This window comes from Notechis scutatus, chromosome 9 (genome assembly GCF_049901735.1).
Source record: "Notechis scutatus isolate UNSWTSFEM ecotype Mainland chromosome 9, rNotScu1.2, whole genome shotgun sequence".
Classification (NCBI taxonomy): domain Eukaryota; kingdom Metazoa; phylum Chordata; class Lepidosauria; order Squamata; family Elapidae; genus Notechis; species Notechis scutatus.
The window spans coordinates 4,703,181-4,722,684 of NC_142017.1; the positions used below are offsets into that span (position 1 = coordinate 4,703,181).

General features: G+C 42.4%; 1 protein-coding gene across 3 annotated transcripts in view; it reads right to left on the reverse strand.

Annotated features, from left to right (window-relative positions):
* The window catches only part of FTO (FTO alpha-ketoglutarate dependent dioxygenase), a 172,819-nt gene that overhangs the window by 129,212 nt on the left and 24,103 nt on the right, over positions 1–19,504 (reverse strand). For all 3 annotated transcript variants that reach the window (XR_015750616.1, XM_087971453.1, XM_087971452.1), the window contains exons 2-3: positions 12,791–12,868; positions 6,352–6,997 (exon numbers count right to left, since the gene is read on the reverse strand). Coding sequence is in view for 2 of the 3 variants with exons in the window: in XM_087971453.1 (XP_087827579.1) it covers positions 6,352–6,997; positions 12,791–12,868 (724 nt within the window). In the remaining variant the exon portion in view is untranslated. The remainder of the gene's footprint in view (positions 1–6,351; positions 6,998–12,790; positions 12,869–19,504) is intronic.

Genomic DNA, 19,504 nt, shown 5'->3' on the forward strand with positions numbered 1-19,504 from the left:
ACTATATATTTCAATATTTCTTCGAAATCTGCTAGCAGTGATTCATGAAATAGTCACCAAACACAGCTTCCAGTTTCAAGCAAAACATACTTGATCCTTGAATGGAAGAGTTCCATATGACTTTAGATTCCATTTTATAAATGCACTTTTCCCAGCACCAAGGAGATTCTCCCTGTAATATTCTCAAGAGGAACGTCTACGAAACCAGAATGCTTTATTTGGCTAAATTCCTTCCGACAAGGAATTCGTCTCAGATATAGAAGCTCTCAATATACATGCAATGCAACAGAAGATGACTACAAAGAAGAGGAAGTCAACCTACTCTCCAAAGCCCCTGAAGGCAAGAGAAGAAGCAATGGATGGAAACTAATGAAAGAGAGAAGCAACCTAGAACTAAAGAGAAATTTCTTTAACAGTGAAGACAATCAACCAGTGGAACAACTTGCCTTCAGAAGTTGTAGATGGTCCATCCCTGGAGGCTTTTAAAAAGAGACTGGACAGCCATTTGTCTAAAACAGGGGTCTTCCAACTTGACAGCTTTAAGACTTGTGGATTTCAACTCCCAGAATTCCTCCTTCAGTCATGTTAGCTCAGGAATTCTGGGAGTTGAAGTCCACAAATCTTAAACTTGCCAAGTTTGAAGACCCTTGATCTAAAATGATGTAAGGTCTCCTGCTTGAGCAGGAAGTTGGATTAGAAGGCTCCCAAGGTCTCCTCCAACTCTGTTATTCTGTATTGTCATAACCATAATAACAATAGGAGGTAACAAAGAAGATAGTAAGAAGGATAAATAATAATACTACAGCCATACAAAATGTTTAAATATACATTAGACAGCACTGTTGTGTAAACTCATGGATTTGAAGGTATGTAGGAGGAGAAGGATAAATCTTCTGCTAACTATCCAGATTGTTAACTTCTGGGCAGATCAAGAGCTATGGGTGATATAATTTGGCCCTAGAATCTTAGGGGTTTGACCCCTTGTGCGATGTGTTCTTAGTTTTGTAGCCAGGTGCAATGCGCACAGCACGTATGCTGTATTTTTATTGTATTGGGCGATGCCCTAGAATTGAGTGTCAATAATACGTTGGCAGTAGTCATAATAGAAGCCGTACTACACAGTGGTTATTATAAATAGCTCTCATATAAATAGAGCTGCGAGATTATATTACGCAGTAATTCTGCAGACATGATACAATGCCTGCTCTAAATGAACTCCACATATTTAGCCTAAAGAATTGAACGCTGACAAGGGATCAAGCAGGGTCTATATTTCATACCTTGTTTCAAAGCCAAAATTGGGGTTTTAGGTTCCGAGTCGGTAAGAATTCAGCACGCATAATGTGCAAGAATACACTGGAGTTTACTTAGCCCAAAATAGCATCTTTGTCTCTTACAGCATGACAGGGGAATGCTGCATTGAAGAGAGGCCCTGCTTAGAATGTCAAGACATGGGTGATGGGTAGATATTAAATCCACAGCTCTGGGTCCCCAAGATTTACAACTGCAGAAGCTATTAGCTTAAGTAGACCTGTGAAATCCACCTGTCATTAGAAGACATGAAATACGAGACAACTTTTTGAGTGCTAACAGTCACATTTTCATAGACGGCAGAGAATCAGCAGCAAGTTTAATTGTAGAATGAAACCGGAGGTTGAAACCAGCTGGAGGGAGAAAATTATCAGGATGCGCTTGGAACTGACAGATAAAACGTTTTGAGAATCCAATAAAGACTTTAAAAAAATGTTAACCGTGGAATTCTGGAGTTCCAGGAAACGTAGTTTGAACATTGTGGCAACAGACTTACATTTCTGCAGTCCTTGGAAGTCTCCAAGCTGGGTTGTTTTCTTGCAGACGTTTCATTGTCCAGCTAGGTAACATCATCAGTGCTACATCATCATCATCATCATCTAACACTGATGGTGTTACCTAGTTGGGTAAGGAAATGTCTGCAAGAAAACAATCAAGCTCAGAGAGCACCAAGGACTCCACAATCGGCTCCTCCTCCTCCCCCCAAACTCCACTTTCTTCTAGTACTGATGATGTTACCTAGTTGGGTAATGAAACGTCCACAAGAAAACCACCAAGCTCAGAGAACACCAAGCACGCCACAGTTCAATCCTGAGCTACAAATACTCTCTTCTATCGGTAGACTAATGTTTACTTCTTTTTATTTACACATTCAATTTATATGACACGGTTCTCCTCCTGGAATATTATGTTAGAAGTATCCAAAGTAAGAGCAGGGGAGTTAATCGCCTTCGTTTAATCAACTTATTAGCACTTTGAAAAAACGTTTCCTTGGATTTATGAAATAAAATCAGGGAGGAGGGGGGATAACACCACATTCAGCCCAGGAGAAGAGCACAAGGCAGCTATTGATCGAACTCTGCCGGTCAATTGGGAGACAAAGACACTTTTGTGAAGTTTAATGCTATCGTATAACCGTACACCGAGCCCATAATCAGCAAGGTGCTAGGAGAGGCCGAAATTCTGGCATTCCCAGAAAGTTTGAGCACACTGAGGGGTTCATGGGGGGCCCCTCAGGAATCACTTACAGCACCTTAAAAAGCCCACCCAATTAAACCAAAGTTATCTTTTTCGAGGGGAACCTGTGGCGTAGAAAATCTTTCAGCCGAATGGCATCTGCAGTTACAAATCTCATAAACGGTGTAGAGAGTGAAGTTTAACCTTCTCCCATTGTCTGTCTGTCCTGTCCTGTCCTGTCCTATCCTGTCCCTGTCCCTGTCCCTGTCCTTCCTATCTATCTATCTATCTATCTATCTATCTATCTATCTATCTATCTATCTATCTATCTATCTATAGGGGCGTGCATAAGCGCACCAACGTGCCTACCGTCCCTGTCCTATTGTTTCTCTTATTCTTTTATTTTTCTTATATGTACCGTATTTGCCGGGCGTATAAGATGACTTTTTTGCCCTGAAAAAGATGCCTCCAATTGGGGGTTGCCTTATATGCCGGGTCGTCTTATACGCCGGCAAATAGTAATTGGGAAGCACTGCAGCTGCCGCGGCTGAGGCACTTTGCGCACCGTGGAAACGAATCCCGGAAGCCGAAAGAGCAGCCAGCCTTCTCCCAGCTCCCAAGAACGAGGCTCGACCGCCCGAGCTCCGCTGAGGTATCCGGCTGGGGCTGTCAGGAGTTGTTATCCGCGCGCTCCAGTCCCGCTGCCCGGGAAGGAAAGGCAAAGCCGCGCTCTTCCTTTTTGCCTTTCCCTTCCCGAGGCAACGCGGGACTGGAGCGCGAGCCGAGCAGCCAGCGGTAATAACTCCTGACAGCCCCAGCCGATACCTCAGCGGAGTCCGGGCGGCGAGCCTGCTTTCCTTGGGAGCTGGGAGAAGGCTGGCTGCTCCTTTCAGCTTCACGGGATCTCATTTCACGGTAGACAAAAGTGCCTCAAAAAAAAGTGCAAAAAGTGGAAGGCGTGGGGAAGAGGGGGCGAGTATATAACAAACTATATTTTGAGGGAAATGTTGGGGGTTTGTTTTATACGCCGGGTCGCCTTATACGCCGCATATACGGTACCCACTTCATGTATTCACAACTATGTATACGCTTATACTTATTATCTTGTAAACAATTGGCAAATCAAATAAATAAATAAAATATCTATCTATCTATCTATCTATCTATCTATCTATCTATCTATCTATCCATCCATCCATCCATCCATCCATCCATCTATCTATCTATCTATCTATCTATCCATCCATCCATCTATTATCTATCTATCTATCTATCTATCTATCTATCTATCTATCTATCTATCCTGGAGCATTAGCCTGGAAATAAGGAGAAACTTTCTGACAGTGAGAACAATCAACCCATGGAACAAAAGTTGCCTTCGGAAGTTGTGGGAGCTTCATCACTGGAGGCTTTCAAGAAGAGATTGGACTCCCATCTGTCAGAAATGGTGTAGGGTCTCCTGCTTGGGCAGGGGGTTGGACTATAAGGTCCCTTCCAACTCTGATTATCTGTTAACACAGTGGTTGGATGCCCTTGCTATCTGGGGAATTTTGGGAGTTGAAGTACAACCTCCAAGTGGCCTCAGCAACTCTCTAAAAGGATGCAAATGACCAGCTGTCTGCAAGGAGTGCAAATGCTTCCATTCCCCACCATGCAGTCAGAGCTGAAGAAGCTTCTTGGATGAGAAGCGAAACGTCTTCAAAGAAAACCAAGAAAGTCCAATTGCCTCTTGAAAAAAAACACGTTTGGGACAACCATGACCTGGATGACTGAGAATTTCCACAGACATACAACAGAGCCTCAACTTCCTTGATCTAACCTAAAGATGTTCACAGCATGTTCAATCATGATATATGTCCCATCGTAGCCCATCACGTTGCTAACCAGTTTTCGTCTTCTGTTCAGATATACGAAAGAAGTAAAAGTGAGTCAGAGCAACTACCCGTGAATACACCGCCTCGTACTGAAACTCCTGCACCCTTATTCCTGCACACAGGAGACCCCCCCAAGGTTTGGCATCTAACAGAACCATAACAGTTTCACACGTTGGGGCAAGAATCCAGCCAACGTTGCACAAACAAAGGTGAATTTCTTCCCAAGCCGCAGCATACTGTGGCTTGCACACTCTGTGCAAAGAAAGGAGAGAAGATTGAAACAAGCCCGTCGCTAACAAATCAAGTCCAATAGAAGAAGGTGTCATGTTGGCTCAAACACACACACACACACACACACACACACACACACACACACACGCCTTGGAAATATGGATCTGTGAGAAAATGTGGCCCAGAGATTGTAGGGGTTCGGTTTCCTTGGCTCCTAATCAGCAGTTTAATTATAGTAACTTTTCAGTCCACTTAAAAGTGCTCAAGATAAGCGCAGCGGTAGCAAAACCGCCTCACTCGCTCTGCTTGACTGCCTCCTTTTTCCTTTTATTCTTCCATCTCTCCTCCCCTCCTCAAAAATATAAGCGAAACGTCTTCAAAGAAAAACCAGGAAGTCCAACTGCCTCTTGAAAAAACACCCTGTGGGACAACCATGACCTGGGATGACTGAGAGTCTCCGTAGATTCTTTTATCGGTAGATATAATAAAGATAAAGATAAAAAGATAAATGTATCTTTTCTTTTTCTTTTTTTGTATACCAAGAGCACATGCACCAAGACAAATTACTTGTGTGTCTAATCACACTTGGACAATAAAGAATTATATTATTTCTTTCTCTCTTCTTATCTATCTATCTATCTATCTATCTATCTATCTGATTTGATTGCTTATTGTACCCTATGACTATTAAGTGTTGTACCTTATGATTCTTCACTCTTGAATGCATCTTTATGTACACTGCAGAGCATTTGCACCAAGACAAATTACTTGTGTGTCTAATCACACTTGGCCAACAAAGAATGCATTCATTCATTCATATCAATTCATATTCATTTTGTTCGCCACATTATAAAAAAGATGTTGAGACTCTAGAAAGAGAGCAGAGAAGAGCAACCAGGATGATGAGGGGACTGGAGACTAAAACATATGAAGAACGGCTGCAGGAACTGGGCCTGGCTAGTCTAGTAAAGAGAAGGACCAGGGGAGACATGATAGCAGTCTTCCAGTATTTGAGGGACTGCCACAGAGAGGAGGAAGAGGTCAAGCTATTTTCCAAAGCACCTGAAGGCCAAACAAGGAATAATGGATGGAAACTGAACAAGGAGAGATTCAACCTGAAAATAAGGAGAAATTTTCTGACAGTGAGAACAATCAACCCATGGAACAATAGTTGCCTTCGGAAGTTGTGGGAGCTTCATCACTGGAGACTTTCAGGAAGAGATTTTTTAATCAGAAATGGTGTAGGGTCTCCTGCTTGGGCAGGGGGATTGGACTAGATGACTTACAAGGTCCCTTCCAACTCTGATTATCTGTCATCTGTTATCATATTATATTAATATATATTAGCCACACACACACACACAAAACACTGAAGAAGCTTCTTGGATGAGAACTGAAACATCCTCAAAGAAAAACCAAGTCCAGTTGCCTCTTGAAAAAGCACCTTTGGGACAATCAAGACCTGGAGGATGGAGAATCTCCATAGCGACAGGTTGAGAAGCATTGCATTAATACATATTAACTGTACTTAAGTTGATGTTCCTACAAAAAAAAAAAAAAAACCCTTAGTGAGATTAAGTTACGTTTTTGCCCTGGGTCTGCCCATTTTTCTTCTCACGGTCCCACAAATTTTTCAGTTTTGAAGCAAGGTTTTTCCTGGGGCACCCAAAATAGCTTTCGCTTACAGAAAGTTGCTCCCCTCCACCTTCAAACAAGATTTACTTTGTTAACTCGCTTGCCACTCAACGACTCAACCCACCTTCGCTGCTGTAACTGTAGACCGCCACTGTTGACCTTTCCATTAGATTTTCATCGTGGTGCCAACTCACAGCCATTCTCCCCATGCCAAAATAGGGCTCCAGTTTCAAGGACGGCATTTTCTGGGGATCCATATAATTTAATAATGTCAGGTTGTAAGATGTTCTCTCTTTCAGGACGGTGGAGTCACTCTTCGGAGAAGGGTTTTGATCTTGCAAAACAGCTCCCGTCTCGGTAACATAATCTTGATCCCCGTCCCCGAAGGGTGAATTCTGCGTTCCTGTTGTCTCGGCCAAATCCTGCTCTTGCAGACTCAGCAAAGATTCTCTCTGCAAGTAGTCATTAAGCCTGCTTAACGCTTTACAAGCCAGGGATATCTCAGGATTGGAGTAGTGGATGTCGTAGCCTTCCGTAGGCCAAGGGACGGTAAACAACCTTGTGTTCAAATATTTGTAAGTGCACCCTGGGTTCCCAATTAATGTGCGAGATACAGGGGTAACAAAATCCTTCCCTTTGATCCTTACAAGGTCTTGGAAGAAACAAACATGCTTTCGTAAAGTGAAAAATGCTTCTTGGACTTCTTCGTGAAGGTCTTGAGGAATCTTCTCGGAGTTCTTGAGGATAAGTTTGGAGTATTTAGTCTTCCACTAAAAATAAAAGGAAAAGATAAATCATTCTGATACATATTTGAAGCTTAGGATGGAGGGAGTGTTATATATAAAGATTTCAACTGAATTACCCACCTGACCCTTTGTGTATAGAGATTCTCCATCATCCAGGTCATGGTTGTCCCAACGGTGTTGTTTTCTTTGAAGAGGCAACTGGACTTTCTTTGTTTTTCCTTGAAGACATTTCGCTTCTCGCCCAAGAAGCTTCTTCAGTTCAACTTCTTCAGAACTAAAGAAGCTTCTTGGATGAGAAGTGAAATGTCTTCAAGAAAAAAAAAAAGGAAGTCCAGTTCCCTTTTGATAAAAGCACCTTTGGGACATCTGATCTTTTGGAAACTGCTCAAGTGCCCTCTGAAAACCCCTGGATCCATTAGAGACCTTGGACAAACTGATCTACTAAGGCTTCCTCAGTGAAGAGAGGGATTGTTGTGTGAAAGTCCAGACCAATCAGAGAGGGATCTGTCCATGACAAGGTGCCAAACTCAGTCCCCGAAATTGTCAGAGTACACTACTTTTGTTCCAAGATGGAAAGCAGATTTAAAGTATGAAATTTTACGTGCATGGGGCCTTCAACAGGTTGACTCCAGCCTAGAGTTGCAGTGGACACAACAGTGTTGAGGTCTGTCAGCAGCCTGCGGAGACGGCAGCAGAGTCGGACAGTGGGGAGGAACATGGGCCAATTCGGGAGTCTGGGGAGGACTTGGACGAGGGTCCTGCGTCTGATATAGAGATGGGGCCAGGACCATCTGGGAGTGGTGTGCTGACTCCGGAGCCTCCAGAGTCTGACAGCAGTGAGGCAGAGGAACAAGGGGAGCCTGTTACCAGTGCACATGTGCACAGAGCTGCCAGAAGGCAAGAACAGTTAAGACAAAAGGGGCAACTCAGGAGTAAGGCTTGGAAGTGATTGGCCCTCCCATAAGACACAAAGGAGGAGCAAAGGGACAGGAACCTTTGCAGGAAGCAACTTTGCTCATACTGGTCGGTTTGAAATCTGAAGCTCTGTGTTGAATTTGTGCTCCATTTGGCCTCGTATAACTAATGGGAAATTTAGTCATTGGCAGCATTTCAAGGAAGATAAAGGTGGGTGCTTATCAGACTTATCCTGAAGGATTTTGGCAGACTTCAGTGGGACTATTTACAAACTGTTTGAGACTCATTACGGGCTGTGAATGACTATAATTCACAGCCATTGAAATTTTAAAAAAAGGGTTTTGGAACTAACATGCATTTGTTAGTGTCTCAATAAGCCTTAGTCAGAACAGGAAGGTGGGTTGATATCCTTCCCATACCATCAGTTTGGGGAGCTACACAAGCACACTAATATTGGGAAAACAGTAGGTTAACAGCAGGATTATCTGTCCCACATATGGCTAATCTGCAGAAAAGTGCCTCTTGATGCCAACAGAGTCTCACAGATAAGAACAGCAAAATAGTGCGTCGTCCTGCCTTGATCAGTTGCCCAAATCTCTCTGGAAGAATCAGACGAGTGCCAAAAACAACAACACAACATAACACAACATCTAAGAGGAAACATGGCCTACTTCTTCTCGCTCTTCACTGTTAAAGATAGGAGCTAACTCATCATACGTTATTTTTTTAAATGCCAGCCAAAGAACAGCTCATTACAGATGCTGGCAGTCATGAAACTGAACTTGACTGATTGTCAATAGTTAAGAGAAGTTGGATCTGGTGAGTAACTTGCATTCAGGGCAATTCTCCAAAATGTTTCCCAATGTCCTTCCCTAGACAAGGAAGTTGAGAAAATATCCCAGAAGAAACTGGAAACCAGTCAGTGCCTATAATGGTTGTATCTATACAACCATTAGAGACACTATACACAAAAGGGACACAGTGGCTCAGGGGCTAAGACGCTGAGCTTGTCGATCAGACAGGTTGGCAGTTCGGCGGTTCGAATCCTTAGTGCTGTGTAACGGAGTGAGCTCCCGTTACTTGTCCCAGCTTCTGCCAACTAGCAGTTCGAAAGCATGAGAAAAAATGCAAGTAGGAAAATAGGGACCCCTTTGGTGGGAAGGGAACAGCATTTAGTCATGCCGGCCACATGACCACAGAGACGTCTTCGGACACCGCTGGATCTTCGGCTTTGTAACGGAGATGAGCACTGCCCCCTAGAGCCGGAAATGACTAGCACGTATGTGCGAGGGGAACCTTTACCTATATACATGGATCTGGACTTATAACTGTTTGCTTAGTGAGCATCCAGAGTTACAACAGCACTGGAAAAAAGTGACATATAATTGGTTTCACACGTAACAATAGTTGCGGCATTTCCAGGGTCACATGATCAAAATTCAGAGGGTTATGATGGTTGCTGTGTCCAGGAAGCCTGTGGTCTCCTTTTGCGACCTGCTGGCGAGCAAAGTCAACGGGGAGATCAAATTCACTGAACCATGTTACTAATTTAATAATTACAGTGATTCACTTAACAAGAGTGGCAAGAAAGGTCGTAAAATGGGGCGAAACACACTTAACTGCAATACATTTTGGGCGCAATTGTGGTCGTAAGTGGAGGACTGCCTATATCGTCACTGAAAGAAACATTACTTTTTAATAAGAGATACCGTATATGCTACTTTCCGACTTGCGAAATTAAGCATCTTATTAATACACCTTAAACACTGCATGCCTGGTTTCCATGCTTTAAAAGATTTTTTTTTTTTTTAACAAAAGAAAAGAGGAAATGGAAACACATTTCTAACACATCATCTGAAAATACCAATCAGGCTTCTTTCATTCTCTAGCCAGGCATCCTGCTTTGTCCTACATGAGGAAAACATTAAGTGATCAGTAGACAAAGAAAGGTTGAGAGGAAAAAGAGAGGAAGAAAAAGAGAAAGAAAGAAAGAAAGAAAGAAAGAAAGAAAGAAAGAAAGAAAGAAAGAAAGAAAGGAAGGAAGGAAGAAAGGAAGGAAGGAAGGAAGGAAGGAAGGAAGGAAGGAAGGAAGGAAGGAAGGAAGGAAGGAAGGAAGGAAGGAAAGACAGACGGAAAGAAAGAAAGAAAAAGAGAGAGGGGGAGGTAAGGAGGGGGAAGAGAGAGAAAGACATAATGAATGAAAAAAGAAAGAAACAGAAAGAAAGAAAGAAAGAAAGAAAGAAAGAAAGAAAGAAAGAAAGAAAGAAAGAAAGAAAGAAAGAAAGAAAGAAAGAAAGAAAGAAAGGGAGGGAGGGAGGGAGGGAGGGAGGGAGGATGGAAGGAAGGAAGGAAGGAAGGAAGGAAGGAAGGAAGGAAGGAAGGAAGGAAGGAAGGAAAGACAGACGGAAAGAAAGAAAGAAAAAGAGAGAGGGGAGGTAAGGAGGGGAAGAGAGAGAAAGACATAATGAATGAAAAAGAGAAAGAAAAGAAAAGAAAAAGAAGGATGGAAGGAAGGAAGGAAGGAAGGAAGGAAGGAAGGAAGGAAGGAAGGAAGGAAGGAAGGAAGGAAGGAAGGAAGGAAAAGAAAAAACATCATCAGGCTTGTCTTGGACGTTTTTACTGATTGAAGGAACAAAAATCACTTCACTTCTGCCATTATCTCTGACAGCTAATACGAAAGGTCATCCCATTCCCCCCGCAGAGATCAAAGCAGCCCTAAATGGATCTGCTCAAAGGGGGAGGGGGAAGCATACAAAAGTTTTGAAACTTAATTTTTTAACATTATCCCAGAACAAAATCTAACGCGCCCCGAGCAACCCAAGGTCAGGCGATATATATATATATATATTTTAGCTGTCTACCAATCATACACAGCCTCTCTCTGTTTTTGTTTAAGTCAAGATGAGCTTGTCACTCAAGGGACAACAGCAGCCACAAACTCTTGCCAAGCCCTCTTGGGCCAAACCAGGGTGGAGTCCCTGTTGTCTACGGGGAGGTAATAACATTTGGATCAAGAAATTGAAGGCATTTCTAAAATGGCAGCCTTCACGATTTGATGACCTCTACCTGCATGGAGACCAAGTCCTTAAAAACATCTACTTCTTTTCATTACTTCTACTGCTGCTGCCTGTAGCTCTTCAAGCTAAGAAAAAATCTTGGGTTTTTTTTAAGTCTTTCATTTGGCATCCTCCAACGTAACATGAATGGAGCGGAGGCCAGCTTGGGAAATACCATCCCATGATATTATGCTGTTATACGTTTTATTGGTATTGAGCGGCGTAGTGACTTAAGAGTGAAGACATTCGCCTCCCGCTTGGAAGGCTGAGAGGGCAGAGACAGATGTTTCTCTATCAGCACACAAAGAGAAAATATCTGCTGTGAACTCCAAGTTTTAGAACTGATTCACACATTGGCTTAACACAAGGGTCTTCAAACTTGACAGCTTTAAGACTTGTGGACTTCCACTCCCAGAATTCCTCCTCCGATCATGTTAGCTCAGGAATTCTGAGAGTTGAAGTCCACAAGTCTTAAACTCGCCAAATTTGAAGACCCTTGGCTTAACCAAAGAATAACCAATAACTTCTGGGATTCACCTGTCATGCAAAACCTTAACATGCTCTGGTTTTGTGTTGCGTGAGCACAGCAATGGTTTCTCAAATAATTCTCTCCATAGACTTTCCAGCACTTCCCTTATCTTGTTCTTGTCAAAATTAAAGTCCAATAAAAGCTAATTTAAAAATATATTACAAAGAATATATAAAGAGTATAAAGAGAAGAGAATTTAAAGAGCACATTATAAGGTAACCTATAAATATTAATACTACCAGAATCATACTACCTGACACTTCTAACTTGATACCTTCCAGATAACTTAAGGGAATAATTCCCCCAAATACTCAACCAACTTAGCATTTTTAAGAATGCCAAATTGGTGAAAATTCTCCATAATTTCAGCCTGGAGTCTTTTTAATCCTATCTCAATAGACCTGAGATGTTTTGTGGGTAAAACATAATGTCTAAATCTGAATTACATAACTTTTCTCAACATATGTTAAGTGATAAATTTTCAACTGCTGTGAAAAAGAATAACCCTCTTCCATCAATCTTTAGAAAGAAAAGGGCAAAAGAACACTCATTTCTTCCTGAAGCAGTGGGGGAAGGAAATGTGGGGGCCATTAAAAATGCATCTTTCGACCACATGTCAACATAAGAAAAGTTGACATGGCTATAATGTAGGAACTCCTGCCATAGCTGTTCAAACTGAGAAAAAGGTTCATTTTTATGTCTTTCAATTCAGTACGTTCCTACTTAATTGGATAGAACTTACCCACGTTTTCCCATGTGTTTCCCATTTATCCAAACGGCTGAAGAAAAAGTTTGCAAACTTTCCCATTTCTTCAATAACCCCTCCTTGTTTGGATTTATTTCTACTCATATTCTTCTCTGGCCCAGGTTTCTTATCTTACTGGGACAGAGACGTTTATTCAGATCAAGTCAAACTCTTCTTGAAGCACGTCCCTTTCTCTTCAAACTCACCTTCATAATTGAGACGTACCCATATACAAGCTGCTGCATTTGCAGAGGGGACACCAAGAAAGGCGGAAACCACTAACTTCAAATGGGGGCAACCACCTGAGTTTATTTACTTTGCAAATAAAGGGAAAATGAAACAAAGGCTCCAATTTGGCCTTATATGAAACCATGTGTAAAAACCAAATCACTCTTCATTGTTCTCCTTTAATCTGCTTGGGGATATTTGTTTAATCAGTTTTGAGTTTGGAGGTTTCCTCTTGTTCTCTCGCTAAGTAGCGAGCTGAAGTACTCAAGAACAAGAAAAGACAAACAAATGCATTGTTAAAAGTTTCTCAAAATATGTTACGTTGATCTTTTGAATATTATTACCAGTTGATGGAAGCCAGCATCTTTTGGTGTCAAATACGGAAGGCAGCTCTCACCAAGTTCATTCAGAAGTTTTCGTTTCTACAAAGACAAGAACAATTATACGAGGGTGGGTAAGATTCAAAACCTCTATTAAACACTCTCTAGATTTTTTTTTTTTACAAAATTATGTAAACACAACAAATCTGTAGACCACTCAAAATGTGAACAGTGAAAAGAGCAAATGTACAATAAAAGTAAAAGATTCTGCCTCCTCAAATATCACATAATTTGAGAGCTGATAGAAATAGTGTGATTTCAACCCAATAAAGTGATATCGGAGAAGACCAAACCAGCAGTGAAGACATAGGTCAGGCATAAAAACCTCCAACAAATCAAGGCTTGTTTGGAGAAGCAGCAATTATTGGATGAGTTTATTGGCCAGAGAGGAAGAAGAGAGAGAGAGTGAGAGAGAGAGAGAGAGAGAGAGAGAGAGAGAGAAGGAGAAGGAAGGAAGGAAGGAAGGAAAGGAAGGAAGGAAGGAAGGAAGGAAGGAAGGAAGGAAGGAAGGAAGGAAGGAAGGAAAGGAGATAAAGAGGAGGGGGAAGATAAGGAAGAGAAAGGAGAAGGAAGGGTGGGAAGGGGGAGAGAGGGGAGGAGAGGGGGAGGGGAGGAGAGGGGAAGAGAGGAAAGGAAAGGAAAGGAAAGGAGTTCAGAAAGAGCTATTTTTATGTATGCACAATAAAAGAATATTGAGCTGCTAGAGTGAGGATATTTCAGAAGTGCAGGGCAGCACAATATCCTGACAATTTCTTTGTCAAATGTTAAGCTCTTGGCATTAAAATGCACTCTGGAGTGGAAATAATACCGGCTCACATGTGATTGTCAGATCTGACTAAGCGGGTGCTCTCTGGCTTAATGTGCAGACAAACACACACACAGCTGGGGTAGTCTGAACACACAGCTCTTCTCATATGCAGGGAGCTGTCACACATGTGTCAAATACATCAAGCCACTTGCAGATTCCACCAAAATAAAAACGAGGAAAAAAGGGGGGCATCTGGGGGAGAGAGATTGCCTGTTCCACCAACCGGTTGGTTGATAATGTGTTTATGCGCCTGAAATGCACCTGGATATACACCACGCTTGCAAAATCTCAATGGATCAAGAGCTTTCAGACATAGGAATGAAATCCCCCGACAAAAATAAGCGCGGTGCAGATTTGAAAATGCACATTTAATGGGGGTAAAAAATGGCCTTGTCCAAATAAAAATAACTTTTGAATAACCAGGATTGGGTTTAAACAATTTATTAAAAATCTGCTAATCTTCTCACTTTTTCTCTCTGTGTGCATATATATATATATGTGCGGAAAATAAAAATAAAAAATAGAAAAGCAAAATGCTTGCGAGATTGTCAGGTGATGTATTGCTGTGCTCGCAGTCAATGTTGACGTGTTCAGGCTTTCTTTGAAGGGTGTGCAGGAAAGATAAGTTTTGCTTTAAACACAGAACAAAACAGTCCCGGTCAAAACTCAAAAAATGAGCATTCCGTGTTCCGAGGAACCAAATGTTTTGTGTTCTGATTCCTAGGAAATGCTGTAATGAGAAAGAAACAGAATAACAAGTTGGAAGGGACTACTCCAACCCACTCCCTGTTCAGGCACGAAAACCTATACTATTTCAGACAAATGGTTGCCCAATTTAAGAAAATTTCCAATGTTGCAGCATCCACCAGTTCAATAGAAAGAACAGAGTCCAGTGTTGTGGCTGGTTCCTCTAGAAATGCACTCAACTTACACTGCTAGTATTAGCCTAACAAATGAAAGTATGTATGAATCATTATGTGTTGATTTACAGACAACAAAAAGTAAGTCTAGCTTCAGGATTTTCTTTTTCCCAGGAGGGCTTGCTTTATATTCAGAACCAAAAAAAAAAAAACACCCCATCATCTATTTATTTCACTCAAGAGTTGGAAATCCTGCTGGCACCCAAGTGTTTCCTTTTCTTTCCTCTTCCTCCTAATTGTCAAGACTACACAACACAGATGATGTGTTTCGCCCTGCCTGCTTGCCAGCATCCGAAATGGATGACTACCCTTCACCTGTGTCAACACAAACTTAATTGAAAGCCAAATTACAGGTTTTGTAAGGTTTCCCCCAAAGGGAACAGTGCAGTAGCCCATTGGCTGCTCAAAAGCATTTGTGACAAAATAAATGTGAACAAACTTATTCTTTGGGCAAAAGGCAGAAATTGTTTATTCCCAAATACCAACAAAGCACGGTGATGGGGAATAAATTAAGAAATTCAGAAATTCTAGAGCATAAATATGCCACCTGACTCAACATTCACATAGGCCACTAGGATTTACTTCAGTCTTACTCAACATGATACACTTATTGTAATGGTTAGGAGAAGGAGTGGCAAAATCTGGGCCGGGGGGTGGTGGAATTAAAAGAGGCATAAGCCTAGAATCCCTACGTAGCCATAAATGGTCCAAGTTCAACTCACCTTAAATTCTGTGGACCTTGACCTCCAAGCAGGTGCTAACCTTTAGTTGAGAAGATTCTTCTGCATAATAGGCTTTGCAGCAATAAATCAGTTGAATTGAACCCTCATGTGTGATGTTTGGTGCCTGATATACTGTGGTTATAACTGCCCAGCCTCCCAATTTTTAACTCCTCTGCTGACCTGGGAATTCCCGTGCTTTCCCACCCACTCCACTGATACTCCTGAACCCATGGTGGCAGAAAAAGGGGAGAAGTAGGGGAGAAGGACTCTATCAATGGTCATCCTTTTGTGGTGGGAAAACTAACAGCTTTGGAAATCGTCATAGCAAGAGCTCTAACGCTTACTAAGTAGGTTGGCATAGACCAGTGGTGGCTAACCTTTTTGGGCTCCTGTGCCAAAAATTGTGTGCACGCTTGCTCACATGCCAGCACCCAGAAGGCAATTCACGCGCCCCCTCCACACTCCCTGTGCATGCGCACACATTCCCCCCTGCCCCCCCCCGCCGCTGCTTTCTTACCTGCACTGTGCCTCCCAGGTGATTTTTGGCCTTTTTCAGCCTCCCAGAGGCTTGAGGAAAACTTCTGCAGCCTTTGCAGGCCGAAAAATGGGCCCGTTTTGTCACTTCTGGTATTCCGGAAATACAGGAAGTGACGAATCGGGCCTATTTTTCGGCCTGCAAAGGCTTTCCTCAAGCCTCTGGGAGGCCGAAAAAGGCCAAAAACAGGCCAAAAATCAGCTGTGAGGCTCACGCATGTGCAGTGAGGTAAGTTTGCCTGTGGCTCACATGCCGGCACCAATGGCTCGACGTGCCACCTGTGACACGCGTGCCATAGGTTCGCCATCACGGGTGTAGACTATTTTACAAGTCTGCTTAGCAGTTTTCCAAGGATGCAGGATGGAGTATCTCTCATATCAATCAAGAGGCAGGAGTATCTTCTGCATATCATGGGCATATTCCACTACTGGGGGCGTTATGATGATGAACGTTACATACAAATCGTACTTTTCCAGAGTCCTTGATTCAATTAAAAGTTACGCTACATCAGGATTGGGTAACTTTTAATGGTCCAAAGCTTGAATGGGTATGGTGATGTCGCAAGATGGAAGGAATCAATCAATCCTGCCTATGAGGACAACTTAAGGTTTCCATGTTTTGGGAGAGTTGAAAGTTCTTTGTGCGCTCACACATTAAGAGGTGCTGTGCCTATTTTAGCACTTCCTCTATAGTCCTCATGCGTTTCCCACCTCAGAAACTCTTTCTCAGAAATTACAGAAACTTTTGACCTCAATTTCCAGCAAGCATGGCCAGGAGCCTTCCTGGAAACTAGATAAGGGAGTTTTTAAAAATATGTAACTGCAGAACCGTACTTCAAAATTATGTCTGCAATCAAAAATGCAATGTCAAATTTGCAGGAACATCTCGTACATCCCATGCCATAACTGTGTTATGCACATCCCTGATTGCCAGTGATATAAAAAGGTGTAGCAAAGGCAAATTTGGTTAGCCTCACTGAGACCTCATGAAAAAAATCATCTTTTAGTCAAATGACTGATGACTAAAGCAGTACAGTAATACCGACAGTTGATTTAAAAGGGCGAAGTGTCTCAAGAATTCAACAAACACAAAGAAAATACAAACGCTGTGCTCACATCTTATTTATCTTCACACCAAAGAGTTTCCCCAAGAATAATAACCTTCACCACTCTGCGGTGATGTCGGCTTTTTGGCATGACTATAGATTACTATAATGAACTTCAAATGTAATTTTGTCAGGTTGGGATTGATAACGTTGCCTCGTGTGTACTTTGGGCCTTCCCAGTTGATCCGCTCGGTTCTGTAACCATTGAAATGTACTTGCACCAGCTTGTCTGATAGAAAGTCAATCAGGCTAATGACATGAGAACTATTCTACATATTGAAATTCATCCAAGCTTGCAGGCTGAATCCATTACTGATTAACTTGCCCCACATTGGTCTATAAATACCACTCTACCCGGTAACTTGTTCTGAGTTCAAACTTCTCAAGAAGCTAGAGGGGAAGGGAAATTTCAGGTAGACCTCGACTTACAACCACAATTGAGCCCAGAATCGAGGTTGCTAAGGGAGACATTTGCGAAGTGCGTTTTGCTCCATTTTACCACTTTTCTTTGCCGCATTTGTTCAGGGAATCACCGGAGTTGTTAAATTCGTCACACAGTCATTAAGTGAATCCAGCTTCCCCGTTGTCTTTGCTTGTCAGAAGGTCGCAAAAAGAGGATCACATGGACACTGCAACCATCGTAAATATGAACCAGCTGTCAAGCATCCAAATGTAAATCACTTGACCATGGGGATGCTGGAATGGTCCTAAGTGTGAAAAAATGGTCCTCAATACCTTTTTTTCCCAGCGCCGTTGTAACTCTGAATGGTCATTAAATGAATTGTTGTAAGTCAAGGACCGACTGCACTGAGCAGAAGGCTGGATTCAAGAGCCCCCCCCCCCATCCAACTCTACCTGTGGTTCTACAATTTTAAGGCTTTGAGTTCTCTTTCTTCAGGTGATCTCCTCATACTTACCCAAGAAAGATGCTTACTATGTAGAATGGGTGTCAAACTCGATTCCACTGAGGGCCACACCAAGGTGGTGTTTTAGCCAGGGGGCGTGGCCTGGGTTGGGGGGCATGGTGGATATGATACAGGACTTGTATCAGGGGCATCTGTGGTGGCCAACTGCTAAGGCAGGACTTCCCTGAGATCCTCCCTCACTCTTATTATAACCTTCCTTCCTTCCTTCCTTCCTTCCTTCCTTCCTTCCTTCCTTCCTTCCTTCCTTCCTTCCTTCCTTCCTTCCTTCCTTCCTTCCTTCCTTCCTTCCTTCTCTTCTTTTTCCTTCCATCTTCCTTCTCCTTTCTTCTTCCTTCCCTCTCTCTCCTTATTTTTCCTTCCTTGCTCTCTTCCCATATTCCCTTCTTCTTCTTTGTCTTTCCTCTTTCCCTTCCTCCTTTCCTGTCCCTTCTTGCATGCTCAAATGCAAAAGGGGAAACATCCCTCCTTCTGTTTTGTTATTCTTTTTTTTTTATAGCCCTCTACCAGCGAAAACGGAATGCGACCCACCACAGCTCCGTTTTTGCTAGCAGAGGCACCGCGGGCCAGTCCTTTGCTGTTTCCATTCTGGCCCCACAGGGCAAATCTAGCACCTTCTGAGCCAGATCTGGCCCGTGGGCCTTGAGTTTGATACCCCTGCTATATAAGATCGAAGTGATGTGAAAGTAACAGGATTATTTTCAGCGTGAATGATCCAACATCTTTTGGTGACTTGCGGTTCATCAACCTTATAAAACTTGATTGCATTCATAATTATCTAGATGCTTCATTTTGACCATCCTGTTTCCCCTGTTGCAATTCTTACTCTTGATGCTTGATCCTTCATCCAAATGGAAAGTCGGCTGCATTTCGTGATGGATCATCCCCAAATATTTGCCGACTCCAATAATACTTTGGTATGTCTGGCACAGGGGTGAAAATGTTCAGCCTTTGGAGTTAAAATCCTGAACTCTTGGCAGCGTCGCTTGCGTTCGATCTTGAATTGAAATGGAAAAACAAACCTGCTTAAGAACGAACGTCCCCAGCGTTCACTCCAATTCCATAAAGAAAAATTCCCTAAATTCTTTCCTGTTTTTTAAAAGCCTCGTCTTTGTCCCAGGGGGCCATTTTTACAAGGTCGCCTCAGACGATTGTTCTGAAGACGCTTGGTAGTCTACGAATAGGTGCTAAGTGCTACTGCCTCTGTCCACACCATTGGCTAAAGAGAAGATCAATAAGCAGCCAGAGCATTAAATCCCACATATACTGGCTATCAGGCCCATTACATAGTACTTGAACATCTTCATAGTTACAAAATGGCTGCTTTCTGCGAAATTTTTCATCTCTCACCAGCGTGAAGCTCAATGTGAAATCACCCCAAGTTATCTCATCCATCATGAATTAAATCAAGGAATGAATGCCTAACTTCATTGGGATATGGTTTTTTTTTCATATTTTTTTTCCAGAAGAGAGAAAAAGAACATGCATTAACCCTTCCTTTCTTTACTTGAGTTAAGACTCTGTTATCTATTTTCTATTCACGAGACTGAGAATCAACACCATAATGGTTCGCTACGAGAATATGCTTTGGGTTTTGTTTACATCAAGCATCCAGATACTGCACCTAAATTCCTTGGAAATCTGGAACTGTGAACACAGAAGCTC